Source organism: Hyla sarda, chromosome 7 (genome assembly GCF_029499605.1).
Source record: "Hyla sarda isolate aHylSar1 chromosome 7, aHylSar1.hap1, whole genome shotgun sequence".
Taxonomy (NCBI): domain Eukaryota; kingdom Metazoa; phylum Chordata; class Amphibia; order Anura; family Hylidae; genus Hyla; species Hyla sarda.
The window spans coordinates 159,326,891-159,345,636 of NC_079195.1; the positions used below are offsets into that span (position 1 = coordinate 159,326,891).

General features: G+C 47.3%; 2 protein-coding genes across 5 annotated transcripts in view; one reads left to right on the top strand and one right to left on the bottom strand.

The window, feature by feature from the left end:
* SSH3 (slingshot protein phosphatase 3) overlaps nucleotides 1–18,746 on the top strand; it is a 525,251-nt gene that overhangs the window by 144,628 nt on the left and 361,877 nt on the right. The window lies entirely within an intron of this gene.
* On the bottom strand, nucleotides 14,894–17,046 carry LOC130282654 (uncharacterized). Of its 3 annotated transcripts, none has more exons than XM_056531127.1 (3): nucleotides 16,731–17,046; nucleotides 15,847–16,040; nucleotides 14,894–15,308 (listed from the first exon to the last, which is right to left on the bottom strand). In XM_056531127.1, exons 1-3 carry the CDS (start codon nucleotides 17,002–17,004, stop codon nucleotides 15,198–15,200), a joined length of 579 nt encoding a protein of 192 aa, XP_056387102.1. In that variant the 5' UTR covers nucleotides 17,005–17,046; the 3' UTR covers nucleotides 14,894–15,197. The 3 variants fall into 3 exon arrangements, with proteins under 3 accessions (XP_056387102.1, XP_056387101.1, XP_056387100.1); XM_056531126.1 differs by lacking the exon at nucleotides 16,731–17,046 and having other exon boundaries at nucleotides 14,894–15,027; nucleotides 15,193–15,308; nucleotides 15,847–16,560; XM_056531125.1 differs by lacking the exon at nucleotides 16,731–17,046 and having other exon boundaries at nucleotides 15,847–16,560.

Here is an 18,746-nt window from a genome sequence, read left to right on the forward strand (position 1 = left end):
CACACTGAACCACAACCCACTTTAGGCCCAGGTTTGGTCGCCTGTAAGCCCTTCATGCCATATCAGCTTAACCCCTTAAGGACTCAGGGTTTTTCCGTTTTTGCACTTTCGTTTTTCCTCCTTACCTTTTAAAAATCATAACCCTTTCAATTTTCCACCTAAAAATCCATATTATGGCTTATTTTTGGTGTCGCCAATTCTACTTTGCAGTGACATTAGTCATTTTACCCAAAAATGCACGGCGAAACGGAAAAAAAAATCATTGTGCGACAAAATCGAAGAAAAAACGCCATTTTGTAAATTTTGGGGGCTTCCGTTTCTACGCAGTCCATATTTCGGTAAAAATTATACCTTATCATTATTCTGTAGGTCCATACGGTTAAAATTATACCCTACTTATATAGGTTTGATTTTGTCGCACTTATGGAAAAAATCATAACTACATGCAGGAAAATTTATATGTTTAAAAATGTCATCTTCTGACCCCTATAACTTTTTTATTTTTCCACGTACAGGGTGGTATGAGGACTAATTTTTTGCGCCGTGATTGGAAGTTTTTATCGGTATGATTTTTGTTTTGATCGGACTTTTTGATCACTTTTTATTCATTTTTTAATGGTATAAAAAGTGACCAAAAATGCGCTTTTTTTTACTTTGGAATTTTTTTGCGCATACGCCATTGACCGTGCGGTTTAATTAATGTTATATTTTTATAGTTCGGACATTTACGCACGCGGCGATACCACATATGTTTATTTATTTTATTTTTTTTACACTTTTATTTTTTTTATGGAAAAAGGGGGGTGATTCAAACTTTTATTAGGGAAGGGGTTAAATGACCTTTATTAACACTTTTTTAAAAAAATTTTTTTTGCAGTGTTAGAGGTCCCATAGGGACCTCTAACACTGCACACACTGATCTTTTACACAGATCACAGGCGTGTATTAACACGCCTGTGATCAGTGTTATCGGCGCTTGACTGCTCCTGCCTGGATCTCAGGCATGGAGCAGTCAATCGCCAATCGGACACCGAGGAGGCAGGTAAGGGCCCTCCCGGTGTCCTGTCAGCTGTTCGGGACACCGCGATTTCACAGCGGCGGTCCCGAACAGCCCGACTGAGCAGCCGGGTCACTTTCACTTTCACTTTAGAAGCGGCGGTCAGCTTTGACCGCCGCTTCTAAAGGGTTAATACCGCACATCTCCGCGATCGGCGATGTGTGGTATTAGCTGCGGGTCCGACGCGATATGATGCGGGATCATGGCGCAATCCCGCTTCATATCGCGGGAGCCGCCGCAGGGCGTAAATATACGTCCTGCGTCGTTAAGGGGTTAAAACAAAACTAAAAACTAGCATGTGCATGCATTAGCCCACCACTGGGAAGAAAGATGGCAGACTTGATACATCAAAATAATTTTAAACTCTTTCCCGAACACCCCCCTACATTTCTCCTTAATTCTATCCCTCCATTAAAACTGACCCTGCTCTCACCCTATCTCTATCCCTATAACACTTCCCCTAACCAAAATAAAAGGTACTCTACCCAAAAGGTCTAGTACCTATGGCACATCAAAACAAAACCCTCTCCACAAGAGAGATGCCCTACTGGTACCAAGACTGCCAAACTCTAAAGACCTGATCTTCCTGAGGTCACTGGTGATATTCCTACAGACTTCCACCTCGGAGAGGATTTTCTGTTGGGTTGACACTAAACACTGTGCGTTCCATGTGTAGTACCTAACCACTAAGCTAACTAAGAATAAAGTGCCCAGTCTCGGCCACCCAGGTTCCTTAATTCCCCTATAAGCCCACTCCAGATAGATAAGGCCGGCAAGATGACTCCAGCCGATGGAAACACCCACCCTGTTGTAAACCCCAACATTAAATGGACAATGAACCTGGAAGTGGTCCATGCTTTCCAGCGTGCCCCGAACTCTTCTCGCTACATCCCTGGTCATCAGAGTTCCTGTACTTCAGGTTGTCTCTCACATATAGCTTCCACTGGAAGCAACGCCAGGCCAAGTCCCAAAATTTCTGGGGGATCCTTTTCATGTTCAAAAGATACAACCCCACCCTCAGATCCCAACCTGGGCAGTCCCTGAGAGCCAGAGGCTTCTGAAAGTGGATCAACAGAACCCGTTTGTCAAGGAACTGCCTTGACTGGGTCCTGATCTCCCACACTCCGAGACCACACCGACGTATCGCCTTCATAGTCGGGGTAGCATAAGCCGGATGATATCCATGGGGCGTACGGAGGTCCTTCACTCGCCCTCCTCTCTCCCAGTCCTTGAAGAAAGGCCGAAACCATTCCCTGTAGGAGAGTACCCACGGAGGAGCCCTCTCTTTCCAGAGGTTAGCGATGTTAGCTTTCAAGAAGGTGTTCATAAAGAACACCACCGGGTTTACCATAGATAAACCCCCTAGTCTCCTTGTGCGGTACGTAACCTCCCTCTTGACTAGGTTCATCCTGTTCCCCCATAACAGTTGGAAAAACAGGCTGTAGATCCTAGTATAGTAAGCCTCTGGCAAGATACATACGCTGTCCAGATAGATAAACAAGGGGAGCAGGTATGATTTGATCAGGCGTACCCTTTCCCTGAGGGTCATAGACCAACCCTTCCTCTGGCCCACCTTCTGAGCGGCATCCTGGAGCTTACCATCCCAGTTTTTGGTGGGATAATCATCCTGGCTGAATGTGATGCCTAAGACTTTTGCTGATTCTTGGGGCCTTGGAAGGGTGTCTGGGAGATCAAACGTGGGATCTCCCCCTCCCAGCCAGAGATTTTCACACTTATCCCGGTTGATCTTAGACCCGGATGCCTCCGAGTAGCGGTCCACCTCCGACATCACCCCATCGACCTCCTCTCTCGAGGAGACGAAAATAGTGACATCGTCAGCGTACCACTCTCTGGGTGACAGCCGGCTCCGCCAGACTCGTCCCGACTCCCGCCAATGATCTGCGACTCACCCTCCTAAGGAAGGGATCGATCTCAAACACATAGAAGAGCGGGCTCAAAGGACATTCCTGACGGACTCCGGACCCTACCTCAAAAGAGCGGCCAGACCACCCATTCACCAGCGGGAAACTCTTTGCCCCTGCATACAAGATCTTAAGCCAATTAATAAAAGTACTCGGTAAGCTACATCTCAGGAGGACGGACCAGTGGTTCTCCTTGTTCACCCAATCAAATGCATTGCACTGATCCAAGGACAGCAAGTACCCCTTCCCAAGACCTGCACTACTCCGCTCCACTGCCTCCCTGACACTAAGGACAGCACTTAAGGTGCTTCAGTGCAGTGCTGGGCCTCCGAAAGGAGCCGGGGTGCAAACTTCACCAACCGATTAAACAGTATCTTAGCCAGAAGCTTCCTGTCTGTATTGAGAAGAGCTATGGGCCTCCATTTCTCAATACGGCTGGGATCTTTACCCTTTGAGAGAAGAATCAGGGCTGACCTCCTCATTGACTTCGGCAGAGTGCCCGAGGAGAGACACTCATTGAATACCTCAGTCAAGAGGGGAGCTAAAGACTCCTTAAAGGTCCTGTACCACTCGGATGTTAAGCCATCCGGACCTGGCGACTTCTTAGGGGCAAGCCCCTTGATCACCAGTCTCACTTCCTCTTCCCTGATTTTTTCTGCCAAAACATCGAGAGGGGTCTACCCCTGGCTCAGGAATGGTTTCAGCCAGGAAAGCTGACATCCCGTCTTGATCTAGATCCTTCCTCCCCAAGAGGTGCGAGTAGAAGGATCTGATGACCTCCAAGATCCCTGATCTGGACCGATTCAGAGATCCTGTACTATCAATCAGTCCAAAAATGACTTTACTACTCACTGACCTTGTGCAGTTTCTGTAAGGGTTGGGCGAGCGGTACCTCCCGTAATCCCTCTCAAAAACCAAAGATGCGTGCCTATCGTACTGACACCTCATCAGAAAGGACTTCACTCTGGAGATATCCTCTTGGCTACCTCCAGTCGAGACGAGAAGTTCGAGTTTCATCCTCAGACCCTGATACAGGCGATACCTGTTCAGGGACCTGAGGTTCGAGAGCTGGCAGAAGAACCCCGCAACCCGCTTCTTGAATATCTCCCACCACTCTGACCTACTACATAGGTCTAGTAAAGGTAACTGACTCTGAAGAAAATCCTCAAAGGACTGTCTCACCTCTGCTTCCTCCAGGAGGGACAAATCTCAAACACATAGAAGAGCGGGCTCAAAGGACATTCCTGACGGACTCCGGACCCTACCTCAAAAGAGCGGCCAGACCACCCATTCACCAGCGGGAAACTCTTTGCCCCTGCATACAAGATCTTAAGCCAATTAATAAAAGTACTCGGTAAGCTACATCTCAGGAGGACGGACCAGTGGTTCTCCTTGTTCACCCAATCAAATGCATTGCACTGATCCAAGGACAGCAAGTACCCCTTCCCAAGACCTGCACTACTCCGCTCCACTGCCTCCCTGACACTAAGGACAGCACTTAAGGTGCTTCAGTGCAGTGCTGGGCCTCCGAAAGGAGCCGGGGTGCAAACTTCACCAACCGATTAAACAGTATCTTAGCCAGAAGCTTCCTGTCTGTATTGAGAAGAGCTATGGGCCTCCATTTCTCAATACGGCTGGGATCTTTACCCTTTGAGAGAAGAATCAGGGCTGACCTCCTCATTGACTTCGGCAGAGTGCCCGAGGAGAGACACTCATTGAATACCTCAGTCAAGAGGGGAGCTAAAGACTCCTTAAAGGTCCTGTACCACTCGGATGTTAAGCCATCCGGACCTGGCGACTTCTTAGGGGCAAGCCCCTTGATCACCAGTCTCACTTCCTCTTCCCTGATTTTTTCTGCCAAAACATCGAGATGGGTCTACCCCTGGCTCAGGAATGGTTTCAGCCAGGAAAGCTGACATCCCGTCTTGATCTAGATCCTTCCTCCCCATGAGGTGCGAGTAGAAGGATCTGATGACCTCCAAGATCCCTGATCTGGACCGATTCAGAGATCCTGTACTATCAATCAGTCCAAAAATGACTTTACTACTCACTGACCTTGTGCAGTTTCTGTAAGGGTTGGGCGAGCGGTACCTCCCGTAATCCCTCTCAAAAACCAAAGATGCGTGCCTATCGTACTGACACCTCATCAGAAAGGACTTCACTCTGGAGATATCCTCTTGGCTACCTCCAGTCGAGACGAGAAGTTCGAGTTTCATCCTCAGACCCTGATACAGGCGATACCTGTTCAGGGACCTGAGGTTCGAGAGCTGGCAGAAGAACCCCGCAACCCGCTTCTTGAATATCTCCCACCACTCTGACCTACTACATAGGTCTAGTAAAGGTAACTGACTCTGAAGAAAATCCTCAAAGGACTGTCTCACCTCTGCTTCCTCCAGGAGGGACAAATTCAGCTTCCAAAAACCTTTACCCATCCGGGGGTCTCTGAAACATTCAAGGAAAACAAAATCATACAGTGATCGGATAACTCCACCTCAACCACGGACACTGTGGAAGAGACGGCTTCCTCCTTTAAATAAAATCTTTCTAACCTTGACCTGCAGCTAACTCGATGAAAGGTGAAGCCCGTGTGGCCTGAGGGGCTCCGGATGTGGGCATCCTCAAGGCGAGCTTCCCTAACTATATTATTAAGGACCACACAGTCATAAGTCAGCGGACTATTGGAACCTCTCCTATCTTGGGACCTCGTGACATTATTGAAGTCCCCTCCAAAAATCACTTGCAGACTCTTAAAAAGAAAGGGCTTAATCCTCTTAAAGAGATCATTACGGCCCCACCTCTTTGAGGCTAGATCGAACAACCTGGTCTCCTGTAAAAAGAAAATGTCGGCTTCAACGCTGCCGATAAAATCAAAGGCTGCAAATCTAGCCGTATCAGACTTTATGCTGGCACAATTAATAGATGCCAGCAACAATGGGGTGAGTACCGCCATACAGGGTGATTAAATTAGATGGCCACACCCTCTACTTTTGCTTTCCCTTCTTTTTAGCCCCCTCATCCCCCGAAGACGACGAGAGGGCAGGACCACTCTTGGACCTTTTTTTGGACTCCAATTGGTCCATATGGTCCCTGTCTCCGTCCGGCCCCGATCTAGCCCTGCCCTCCGAGGAAGATGCATTGACAGGACAGGGCCCAGTTCCCCCCAGAGGCTCTTTTTCCCTAGGCACCCCACCCTCACCTCCCCCCTCCAAGGAGGGGGAGGAGATGGTATCGAGGACGAGGTACTGGTTTAACAGGTCAATCAGAGGGGGGGCAGTCAGGGTTCCGTTTTGGACCTGGCCCACAGTACAAGGAACAGTTTCATAGTGAGAGGAATCAGAAGGGTCAGCCATATTGCCTTCCTCTTTGTGCAGCCTCCTGATCTCCTCATCCAGCACGTTCTCCTCCAGGGCTTCAGCGGTTACAGGGCCAGCTTCAGGAGCAGGGGCTGAAGCTACCCCCACCACTTGGGCACTCTCCAGCTCCCTTCTCCTTCTACGATTTTCCTCCCGCCTTAGTTTGGCGGGGCCCTTGTTCCTCCTCACAAGCCCTGTTGCGCCCCCATCCCTGCCCGTACCCTCCCCAGCCGAGGCAACTTCACAGCCGGAGCGGCTGCTGCACGGGCAAAGCCGCTAGGACAACGGTTGAAAGGGTGTCCGAGGACACCACATAAGTGGCACCGGATCTGCTGACAGGATGCGGCCAGAGGACCCACTCCACCACACAAAGTGCAGACCTGCACAGTACAGGCTGCGCTAAAGTGGGTGGGGCTGCTACACCTGTGACAGACCTTAGGCTGCCCCTGGTAAAAGACCTGAATCCTATCACGTCCAAGGAAGGCGGCTGACGGAATTTGGGCAACCGTATTCCCTGAACGCTTGAGTTTGACAGAAAACATCCAGGCCCCAGACCAGATCCCGTGCTCATCCAGGTTTTTCTTCGACATGTCCATCGCATACCCATACCGTCCAATCCAGGTCATGATATAACAAGAAAGTGACTCGTTACTGGTCAAAACGGTCACTTGATCGAGTTCTGACAGGAAATAGCCTTTACGGTGAAATCCCGCCAGCCGGGCTCGTTCTTCGCCTCTTCGTAGTTCAACCAGAACAGTTCGAAACCCTCTGGCCGAACAAAACTGACATCAAACTCTGATTAACCGCAGGGGTGAATCAGGGCAAAGATGTCACTCACCCTGAATTCTATCTGAAGGAGGAGCTCAACCACTTTAGCGCAAGGTGGGCACGCATCCTCGCCCCTCCAAATCATACGGACCACATTCCTGTGGTTATTGTCCTGCTCGGTTGTCGGGAGGGACCAGACCACCTCCCCATTCCGCTCTCGGAAAGCCCCCAAACCATGCCTCTCTATCCAGAAAGACAGGCCGACCTCACCCCTGCGTAGAGCCTCCAGGAGGCTCTGTTGCAAGTGGTCCCCAGAGCCGGTCGGTGACATGGACCCCCCTGAACTCCCGGCAGTGACATTGGCATAGATCCTAGGAGCAGTCACTGCCGGGGGGGCTGCCGGACCAGACCCAGAACCATGCCCAGAACCACCAATAACACCATTCACACCACTACTCTCATCATCTTTATTTCTGTCCATACTAGACTTCCCATTCATTCCACTGCCACTCCCACCAACATTCACTCCACTGACACTCCCACTTACACTCCTCTCATCCACAACACTACCACACCCATCAATCTCACATCCTGCACTCTTGTCCTTACTAATAGTTTCTGGGATGGCTGGGACTTGCAGTACAGCTGGCTTCAATAGAGTTTTTTTTAGGCTTAGCGGCTTCTGGGGTTGACGCAGATGGCTTCACCTCCATGGCTGAGGTTACTCCCTGAGTCTGGGGCTGCCCCACCAGGCGCACCCCAGCTCCTCCCACAATGCCAGCACCTGCTTTGCATGACCATACGGGCTCTGCAGATGATTCCGGCGCCGGACACTCCCCCCCCCCCCCCCCCCCCTCGCAGAGGAGTGCCCCACAGCGCCTGCAGAACACTCTAAACTCGGAGGACTGCCCCCCGAGCGCACAGATTCAATGCTCTCTGCCACCGGCACCCGGACACTCTCCCCCCTTACAGGGGAGTGCCCCGCAGTGCCGGTAATGCCCACAGCACTTGGGGAACCGCCCCCCGAGCGCACAGCAGCATAACTCGCTTCACCACTGCCCACCATGAGCCCATCCTGCAGGATGGGTGGGCTTCACATCTATTGCATCCACAGCCTTTACCGACGCCATGCTGTACCCCCCATGCTGGCTCCGTTCCACCACAGAAACGGGGTCTTGCAGTCTGGGGGACCCAGTAGCCTATACCAGCTTTGCAGCTGGCCCAGACTGCTGGAAAGAACGGAACGTATAATGCACAGTTTCCTGGGTCTTCTGTTTTTTTGCTTTTCTTTTTACAAATACATCCTCACATAGATCATCACCGAATGTAAAATTCTGGAGGTGGGCTGGGGACTCCTGTAACACTATAGCCCTCAGCAATCCCCTAGCCAAACTCTCCACATCATCCTCATCACTATCAGTCAGTGGAAGTGTCACCTGTGCCGGCTCAATGTAGCTGTCCTGGGTGGTATGGGTGTCACATTGAGTAACTACAGGCACAGCATCTTCCTCCACAACTGCACTTTCCACCACCTTCTCCTCTTCCTCACCACCATCCTCACATTCTTCACCGCCACTACTCTCCCCATCATCCACCTCCACCTTACCTGGGATTTCATGGCGGCAAACTTGTCTTCATTTGCCAGCTTCTCCTTAAAGAGACCGCTCCCCTACAGTATCTCTGCTCTCCTTTCCTCCAGCCTTGCAATCTCGCTCTTCAGGGTTGCAACCCTACTTTTTAGCTCCTGGCCTGTTCTTTTTGAACCCTGTGTTCGCCAGGTTCTGAGCAACAAGAAGATCCTCTCTGACCATCCTCAGCTCCTTGCTGCACTGGTCATATTCTGCAAACCGTGCAGCCATGTGGGAACAGTAGGTGGAGCTGGATTCTTTGGGTCCTCTTTCAGCCCTCATCTCTATGCTTTTACTCCTCGCTTTCCTTCCACTGGATCTCTGGCTGGTACCCGTTGCTGGAGGAGCAGAGCCTGCATTGCTGCAGACTCTGCTGGATCTTCTCCCTCCGGCCGGAACAATGGCTGTAGCAGATTTCTCTCCACCCCCCTGCAAGCCTTGAAGAACGGGAAGTGGAGGCCCAAGACTCCATGCAGGGAGGCTCTCCCCAGGAGCCTGCCACGCTCCTGGGAAAGACTGATGTAACACCTGCTGCTTTCTGCTTCTGGAAGTCTGGAGGAGCACACAAAGGGACCCACCCGCTCGCTGCTTCACACTGAACTGCTCTGGACTGCTGTGTTCCACAGGATGTGCTCTCTACTGACACTCTTTCTTATTATAAAAGTACAAAACTTATACAAAAACACAAAACAAGCTTAAAGGGGTATTCCAGGAAAAAACATTTTTTAATATATCAACAGGCTCCAGAAAGTTAAACAGATTTGTAAATTACTTCTATTAAAAAATCTTAATCCTTTCAGTACTTATGAGCTTCTGAAGTTAAGGTTGTTACTTTCTGTCTAAATCCTCTCTGATGACACCTGTCTCGGGAAACGTCCAGTTTAGAAGCAAATCCCCATAGCAAACCTCTTCTAAACTGGGCGGTTCCCGAGACAGGTGTCAGAGAGGACTTAGACAGAAAAGAACAACCTTAACTTCAGAAGCTCATAAGTACTGAAAGTATTAAGATTTTTTAATAGAAGTAATTTACAAATCTATTTAACTTTCTGGAGCCAGTTGATATATATAAAAAAGTTTTTCCCTGGAATACCCCTTTAACCAGCTATAACATAAATAAGAAATACACCGGTACCAAAACACAAAAACAAATCCCTGCCTAACCGGCCAGCCCAGCTTTACAAAAACCTGAAATATGCCAACCCACCTAACTGAACCATACAACACACTCACACACATACCAAAAAGGAACATAAAAATAGCACAACTTATCAAAATATGAAAATAAAATTTAGCACTACCTGGCTACAACTCAAAACCATCCATACTCGGGAAACACAACGAGAAAACAAAACAGAAAACATAACAAGCACACCACTAAAAAAAAATAATAATAATGATATATAAAAGCACAACTTGGCTTAGCAAAATATAAACATAAAATTTAGCACTACGTGGCTACAAAAATACACATACACTATACCAAATAAACTTAAATAAACCAAATAAACCACATAACAACATAATAACTGGTCCAACTGCCATAACCACTGTAATGCTATAATATGAAAAACAATATATAAACAATATACATACAAAATCACATGAACATAATAATATAGTATTTAACTAAAAATAAATATATACACTACAGAAAACCTACAAAAACAATAGAAAACCCTACCAAAATCCCTACACTAAAACTGTACCCTCTCCCACACCACCCCTCTTGCACATGGGTCAAAGTCCATACCCTTCATACACAAAGTCCTGTCCCTAACTGACCCATGTCAGGTCCCCAAAAGAAAAGCAAAACACCACCATCCACAAATACACCCTCCCCACCTAGCACTCCTCCCAACCAACTTACACACAAACTTATACATACTAACATATACACACTGAACCAAAACCACCTTAGGCCCAAGTTTGGTCACCTGTAAGCCCTTCTTACCATATCAGCTTAAAAAAAACAAAAAGCTAGCATGCACATGCATTAGCCCACCACCAGGAAGAAGGATGGCAGACTTGATACATGAAAATAATTTTAAACTCTTTCCCTAACTCCCCCCTACAATTTTCCCTAATTCTATCCCTCCATTAAAACTGACCCTGCTCTCACACTATCACTATCCCTATAACACTGCCCCTAACCAAAATAAAGGTACTCTACCTAAAAGGTCTAGTACCTAGGGCACATCAAAAGAAAAACCTCTCCACAGGAGAGAAGCCCTACTGGTACTAAGACTGCCATACTCCAAAGACCTGATCTTCCCGAGGTCACCGGTGATATTCCTACAGACCATCCTCCTCGGAGAGGATTTTCTGTTGGGTCGACACTAAACACCATGCGTTCCACGTGTAGTACTTAACCACAAAGCTAACTAAGAATAAAGTGCCCCGGTCTCAGCCACCCAGGTTCCTAAATGCCCCACAACCCCACTCCGGGTAGGTAAGGCCGGCAAGTTGACTCCAGCCGATGGAAGCGCACACCCGGTTGTAGACCCCTATATTAAAGGGACAATGAAGCAGGAAGTGGTCCATGCTTTCCAGCGTGTCCCCACATTCTTCACGGGGACATCCGCGATCATCAGAGTTCCTACACTTCAAATTGTCCCTCACATATAGCTTCCCCTGAAAGCAGCGCCAGGCCAAGTCCCAAAACTTCTGAGGGATCCTTTTCATGTTCAAAAGGTACAACCCCACCCTCAGATCCCGACCTGGGCAGTCCCTGAGCGCCAGAGGCTTCTGGAAGTGGGTGAACAGAACCCGTTTGTCAAGGAACTGTCTTGACTGGGTCCTGATCTCCCAGACCCCACCGACTTATCGCCTTCAGAGTCGGGCTAGCATAAGCCGGAAGATATCCATGGGGCGTACGGAGGTCCTTCACTCGCCCTCCTCTCTCCCATTCCTGGAAGAAAGACCGAAACCATTCCCTGCAGGAGAGTACCCATGGAGGAGCCCTCTCTTTCCAGAGGTTAGCGATGTTAGCTTTCAAGAAGGTGTTCGTAAAGAACACCACCGGATTTACCATAGATAAACCCCCTAGTCTCCTTGTGCGGTACGTAACCTCCCTCTTGACTAGGTTCATCCTGTTCCCCCATAACAGTTGGAAAAACAGGCTGTAGATCCTAGTATAGTAAGCCTCTGGCATACGCTGCCCAGATAGATAAACAAGGGGAGCAGGTACGATTTGGTCAGGTGTACCCTTTCCCTGAGGGTCATAGACCAACCCTTCCACTGGTCCACCTTCTGAGCGGCATCCTGGAGCTTACCATCCCAGTTTTTGGTGGGATAATCATCCTGGCCGAATGTGATGCCTAAGACTTTTACTGATTTTTGGGGCCCTGAAAGGGTGTCCGGGAGATCAAACGTGGGATCCCCCCCTCCCAGCCAGAGACTCTCACGCTTATCCCGGTTGATCTTAGACCCGGATGCCTCCGAGTAGCGGTCCACCTCCAACATCACCCCATCGACCTCCTCTGTCGAGGAGACGAAAATAGTGACATCGTCAGCGTACGCCACCACTCTCTGGGTGACAGCCGGCTCTGCCAGACTCATCCCGACTCCCGCCAATAGTCCGCGACTCACCCTCCTAAGGAAGGGATCGATTGCGAACACATATAAGAGCGGCTCAAAGGACAACCCTGACGGACTCTGGGCGCCACCTCAAAAGAGTGGCCAGATCACCCGTTCACCAGCGGGAAACTCTCTGCCCCTGCATACAAAATCTTAAGCCAATTAACAAAAGTACTATGTAAGCCATATCTCAGGAGGACGGACCAGAGGTACTCGTGGTTCACCCGATCAAATGCTTTGGCCTGATCCAAGGACAGCAAGTACCCCTTCCAGAGACCTGCACTACTCCGCTCCACTGCCTCCCTGACACTAAGGACAGCACTTAAAGTGCTTCGGCTTGGAACAGTGCAGTGCTGGGCCTCCGAAAGGAGTGGGGTGCAAACTTCACCAGCCGATTAAACAGTATCTTGGCCAGAAGCTTCCTGTCTGTATTGAGAAGAGCTATGGGCCTCCAATTCTCAATACGGCTGGGATCTTTACCCTTTCAGAGAAGAATCAGGGCTGACCTCCTCATTGACTTCGGCAGAGTGCTCGAAGAGAGATACTCATTGAATACCTCATTTAAGAGGGGAGCTAAAGACTACTTTAAAGGTCCTGTACCACTCTGATATTAACCATCCGGACATTGCGACTTCTTAGGAGCAAGCCCCTCGATCGCCTTTCTCACTTCCTCTTCCCTGATCTCTTCTGCCAAAACGCCAAGAGATACCCAAAGAAAAAAATTCCCACACAGTAGGTCCTACGCCACAAGACATAGAATAATTCATAAAGAAAAAGGCGTCAAACAGGACATAATTGACACAAAGTATACTTTATTAACATGAAAAATGACAAGACATTTAAAATAATTTAAAAGAATACATATATAGTAGTAAACATGAATCCAAGAGATGCTGAGAGAGAAGAACGGGGGCTATGCTTGTCTGCCAGGGAAAGAGTTAAATAAATAGTGCACATAAGTATTGTTTCCCATGAATTAATGAGGGAGGCTACGGCTCAAGGGTTGTGGAATAGATATTAGGAACTGATCCGGCAATGCTCGGATCGCAATTAAATACAGAGAATCAGAGAGCAAGAGGAAGCCCCAGGGGATCAAAAGCGCATTATAAGTAGAACAAACCCTAAGCTAGACAATATAAGGAAATACTTTACCAAGTGGAGCAGAGAGTACAATGCTACAGCCACCCGCCACCCAACGTTTCACCAATGAAGGCTTCTTCCGGGGTGTGGTCAATAGAGTGTGGGGTATGTATATATGCAGAGACTTAACCAATTAAAACCAGGGACAAAAGCACGTGATGTAATTAGGGCGTCGTAATCGCCCATAGGTCACTGTTACCAAGCCTCGCTTTCATACCGAGGTCCGGAAACAGATACGTCTGTCAGCGTGCATCACCTGACAAACCAAGCCTCGCTTCCAAAGCGAGGCTCGGATGTACGGGCCAATCGTATACTGGGATGTGTCATTATCCAGTAGAGAGCCAAGCCTCGCTGTCAAAGCGAGGCTTGGAAAGTGCTCAGATGCGGAGATCCCTACTAAAGCGAAAATTCATAACTCTAGGTAGTTAGTTATAATTATATACAGGCACAATTCAAACATAAATAAAAAATAAAATATATTCATTTCTATATCAACATATTATAGATTACATATCAGGGACTAAATATCATGATGGGTACATATTGTGAGTAAATACATAAAGAGTACACACTTAAGGTAAGTACATATAATACTAGGGTCACATGTTATGTGGATGCAAGTGCATATTATTATATTTTTCATATATTCATATATTTTATTATATAGATATTCATGCAGCTGCACTGCACAAAGGCAGTACAGCATCATGAAGAATCAAGGTAAGTGCATCGCGTGCAAAAAAAAAAAAAAAAAACCAAAACAACAGAACAACAGTGAAAAAAAGTCGAGTGCAGGTGAACACACAGTGACAAAATAAAAGTGACATGCAGGAAAAAAGGGGGGGGGGGGGGAAAGAAGGGAGGGGAAGAAAGGGGGAAGAGGGGGAGAAAAAAGAAACCTATATAAAAATCTACCTAGTAAAAAAGGGGGGGGAACCATAATGTCAATGAATGTGTGAAAAAGTGGAAATATGAAAAATGGCTTAATAATTAGTACCACTGTCATAATTAAATAAATAAATGGGTAGCAGTGAATGTTAAATATAATTTAAGCAATTAGATTAGAGCCCCAAAGATAATATAAATAAACAAAGAGGGGCATAAAAATGTGGGTATATAGAAAAAATATAAAATAGGGGAGTGACAGTGTAGTGTGAGATTAGTGTACGGAGTGTAAGATGGGATGAAAGAAGTGAATAGTATGAGTGAAAAACGTATATATGTGATTGAAAGGCCTGTGTAGAAGTGTGATGAGGTGATAAGAAGAAAGAGGGATTGTAATCATGCATAAAAAAACATAGGGTATAAGAAGTGGGAGTAAAAATATCGTATCAAGGAATATATAATTAATTGAAAGTTAGTAATAAAATTAATAATAAATATAAAAAAAGTATTAAAAATATATGTAAAAGAATATATAGAGAGAGGATTGTGACCCTGGAAGTGTACATAAAAAAGTATGTTTTAAAATTGATAAGAGAAAGAGAGTCCCAACATGATTCCGGTGGTAAGGTCACTCCAACGATAGAAGGAGGCTAGAAGTAGTCACGTGATGGCCCTGGTTGGTAAGTCTCATAACACATCTAGATAGACAATCAGATAAAAAGGAATAAATTAATAAACAACAGTTAAAACAAAATGGAAGCTGCTAAAAAATCACTTAAAACCCATTAATTACACACACTAATAAAAATCCGAGCTCAGAAACCAACCAATACTCCTCACAAAAATGGGGCATAGCTGTTTACCTCATTTAAGCCGTGAGGTACAAGTGTGTCCAGCCTGAAGATCCATCGCGTTTCTCTTTGTGCAACCAATTTCTTCCATTGGCCACCTCTGATACCCACCGGGACGTGGTCGATACCTATGAATTTGAGGAGAGTGGCATCACTGTTATGTTTAAGTTTAAAGTGTCTTGGTAGGGTTTTCAAAGACTGAAGGTTTGTTTCATTGGCTGCCGCATTAATATCCAGGATATGCTCTCTGACCCGTCGGCGGAGCTCCCTGGTGGTCATGCCCACGTATAGCAATTCGCATGGGCATTGTGCAACATATACCACCCCTTTGGTTACACAGTTTATTTTCTGCCTAATTTCATATGACTTGGTACAGGATGAATTGCGAAACATATCAGTCCGTAATATATTACTACATGCAAGGCATTTACCACATGGGGAGCAGCCGTTTTTGGGGCCCTTGGAGCCAAATAAATATGGCTCCTCAGTCTCATAGTGGCTCCTCACCAGAAGGTCCTTCAAGTTTCTATTCCGTCTATGTGCAATCGCTGGTCTCGAAGGTATCATACCATTTAGTGTCTCATCCACTTGTAGAACGGGCCAATGCTGTTCAAGTATCTGCCTAATCTCATGGCTACGAGAGTTATAATCTAAAATGCACCTCACCTGGTTGTCAGTTGTCTTGTTGGTCCTTGTTCTATGTAGGGATGACGCACGATCCGTTTTTTTCGCTCTCCAGTATGCCCTTTTAATGCTCCGATTGCTATAGCCCCTTTCACGGAATCTTTTCTCTAGATCACGGGCCTGCATTTCAAAGTCCTGTTCCGTGGAGCACAGGCGTCTTGCACGTAGGAATTGACCTATGGGAATATTTCTGATCAAATGTGTGGGGTGAGCAGAGCTGGCGTGTAGTACGGTATTAGCTGAAGTAGATTTACGATGTAGATTCGTCTGGATAAATCCATTGGCGTCCGCCTGTATCTGGATATCCAAAAACTCAATATTAGTTTTATTCACTTTATGCGTTAGATGAATGTTTAAGTTGTTGTTATTGAGGGCATCCATAAACTGTTCCAACTCGTCTAGTGTACCCTGCCAAATAAACAGGATATCATCAATGTATCTGCCCCATGACAGTACTTTTTCAGCCAAGGGGCAGGTATCCGACGTAAAAAGGGTCCTCTCCCACAACCCAAGGAACAAATTGGCATATGAGGGCGCACAAGCCGCCCCCATAGCCGTTCCCTGCAGTTGTAGGTAGAAGACCCCTTTAAAGATGAAAAAATTTCTCGTTAGAATGAAGGACAACAGTTCCAGGATTAAGGCACATAGGTCTCCCTCCAAATTGCTGGATTCCAGAAAAAATTTAGTGGCTGCTATACCGTCATTGTGTCTTATCGACGTGTATAGTGATTCTACATCACATATCACAAGGTAGGAGTTATCATCTAATTGGACACCATCAAGTCTACGTAGAACATCATTTGAGTCCTTAATGTAGGAAGGTAACAGTTCGACTAGAGGCTTCAAGAAAAAGTCAATCCACTTACATATTGGTTCAGTCAGGGAGTTACACCCAGACACAATAGGTCTTCCAGGAGGTATCAGCGCGTTCTTATGGATCTTCGGCAATAGATATATTGTAGGGATGGTCGGGTACTGTATAATTAGTCCTTGTTTCTGTTTCAAATTCAAGATGTTTTCCTCCACAGCATTGTCCAGAATATGAGCTAATTCCTGTTGATAAGACATCAGGGGGTTAAAAGTGAGTCGCTTATAGCAATTGGAATCACGTAGTTGTCTAAACATTTCCTTCTCGTACATATGAGATGGCCATAGGACAACATTACCCCCCTTGTCTGATGGTTTTATAACCACGTTTTTCAAAGCCCTCAGTTCTTGAACAGCCTTTCGCTGGGGGTATGTTAGATTGTCACTGGCTCTTGTTTCTGCCAGGCGTCTCAAGTCCCTAATTACCAATTTGATAAACATATCCACCTCAGGAACCAAAGTCGTAGGAGGTGGTGGGTCTACCCAAGAGGTGGGTCTACCCCTGTCTCAAGAATGGTTTCAGCCAGGAAAACCGACATCCTGTCTCAATCTAAATCCTTCCTCCCCAAGAGGTGTGAGTAGAAGGATCTGACGACCTCCAAGATCCCTGATCTGGACCGATTCAGAGATCCTGTACTATCAATCAGTCCTGAAATGATTTATCTACTCACTGACCTCTTACAGTTTCTGTAAGGGTCGGGTGAGCGTTACTTCCCGTAATACCTCTCAAAAACCAAAGATGCGTGCCTATCGTACTGACACCTCATCAGCAAGGATTTCACTCTGGAGATATCCTCTCGGCTACCTCCAGTTGAAACGAGAAGCTCGAGTTTCCTCCTCAGACCTTGATGCAAGCGATACCTGTTCAGGGACCTGAGGCTCGAGAGCTGGTGGAAGAACACCGCAACCCGCTTCTTGAATATCTCCCACCACTCTGACTTACTACTACATAGGTCCAGTAAAGGTACCTGACTCTGAAGAAAATCCTCAAAGGACTGTCTTACCTCTGCTTCCTCCAGGAGGGACGAATTCAGCTTCCAATAACCTTTACCCATCCGGGGGGTCTCTGAAACATTCAGGGGGTCTTTGAAACATTCAGGGAAAACAAAATCATACAGTGATCAGAGAACTCAACCACGGACACTGCGGAAGAGACAGCTTCCTCCTGTCAGCGGACCATTGAAGCCTCTCCTATCTTGGGACCTCGTGACATTATTGAAGTCCCCTCCAAAGATCACCTGCCGACTCGTAAAAAGGATGGGCTTAATCCTCATAAAGAGATCTTTACGGCCCCGCTTAGTTTGCGGGGCATAGATGTTAATGAGCCGGAGCTCTTGTCCCTTCATGAAGACATCTAAGATCAGGCACCTCCCCATTTCTAATTCAATAACCCGTCGGCATTCAACAGGAGCGATAAAAAGGACCGCCACCACACTAAACGGCTCAGCCGCAAGAGACCAGTGGGAGGGACCGCGCCTCCACTCTCTTCTGGCTTTTACCAGAGAGGCTAGATCTGACAACCTGGTCTCTTATAAAAATAAAATGTCGGCTTCAACGCGGCCAAGAAAATCAAAGGCTGCAAATCTAGCCGTATCAGACTTTATGCTGGCAAAATTAATAGATGCCAGCATCAATGGATTGAGTGCCACCATAGAGGGTGATTGAATTAGATGGCCTCACCCTTTATTTATTTTTCCCCTTCTTTTTAGCCCCCTCATCCCCTGAAGACGACGAGAGGGCAGGACCACTCTTACATCTTTTTTTAGACTCCGATTGGTCCATAAGGTCCCCGTCTCCGTCCAGCCCCGGTCTAGCCCTGCCCTCCCAGGAAGGTTCCTCGACATGACAGGGCCCAGTTCCCCCCCAGAGGCTCTTTCTCCTGAGGCACCCCGCCCTCACCTTCCCCGTCCAAGGAGGGGGAGGAGATGGTATCGAGGACGAGGTACCGGTTTGACAGGTCAATCAGAGGGGTGGCAGCCAGGCTTCCGCTTTGAACCTGGCCCGTAGTACCAGGA

Excerpts from the sequence above, each read along its gene's own strand:
- LOC130282654 (XM_056531126.1), bottom strand. The coding sequence starts at position 16,416 with ATGGGGGCGGCTTGTGCGCCCTCATATGCCAATTTGTTCCTTGGGTTG. Across the intron at positions 15,309-15,846 it reads ACAAGACAACTGACAACCAG|GTATCGACCACGTCCCGGTG; the intron begins GTGAGGTGCATT and ends TCAAATTCATAG.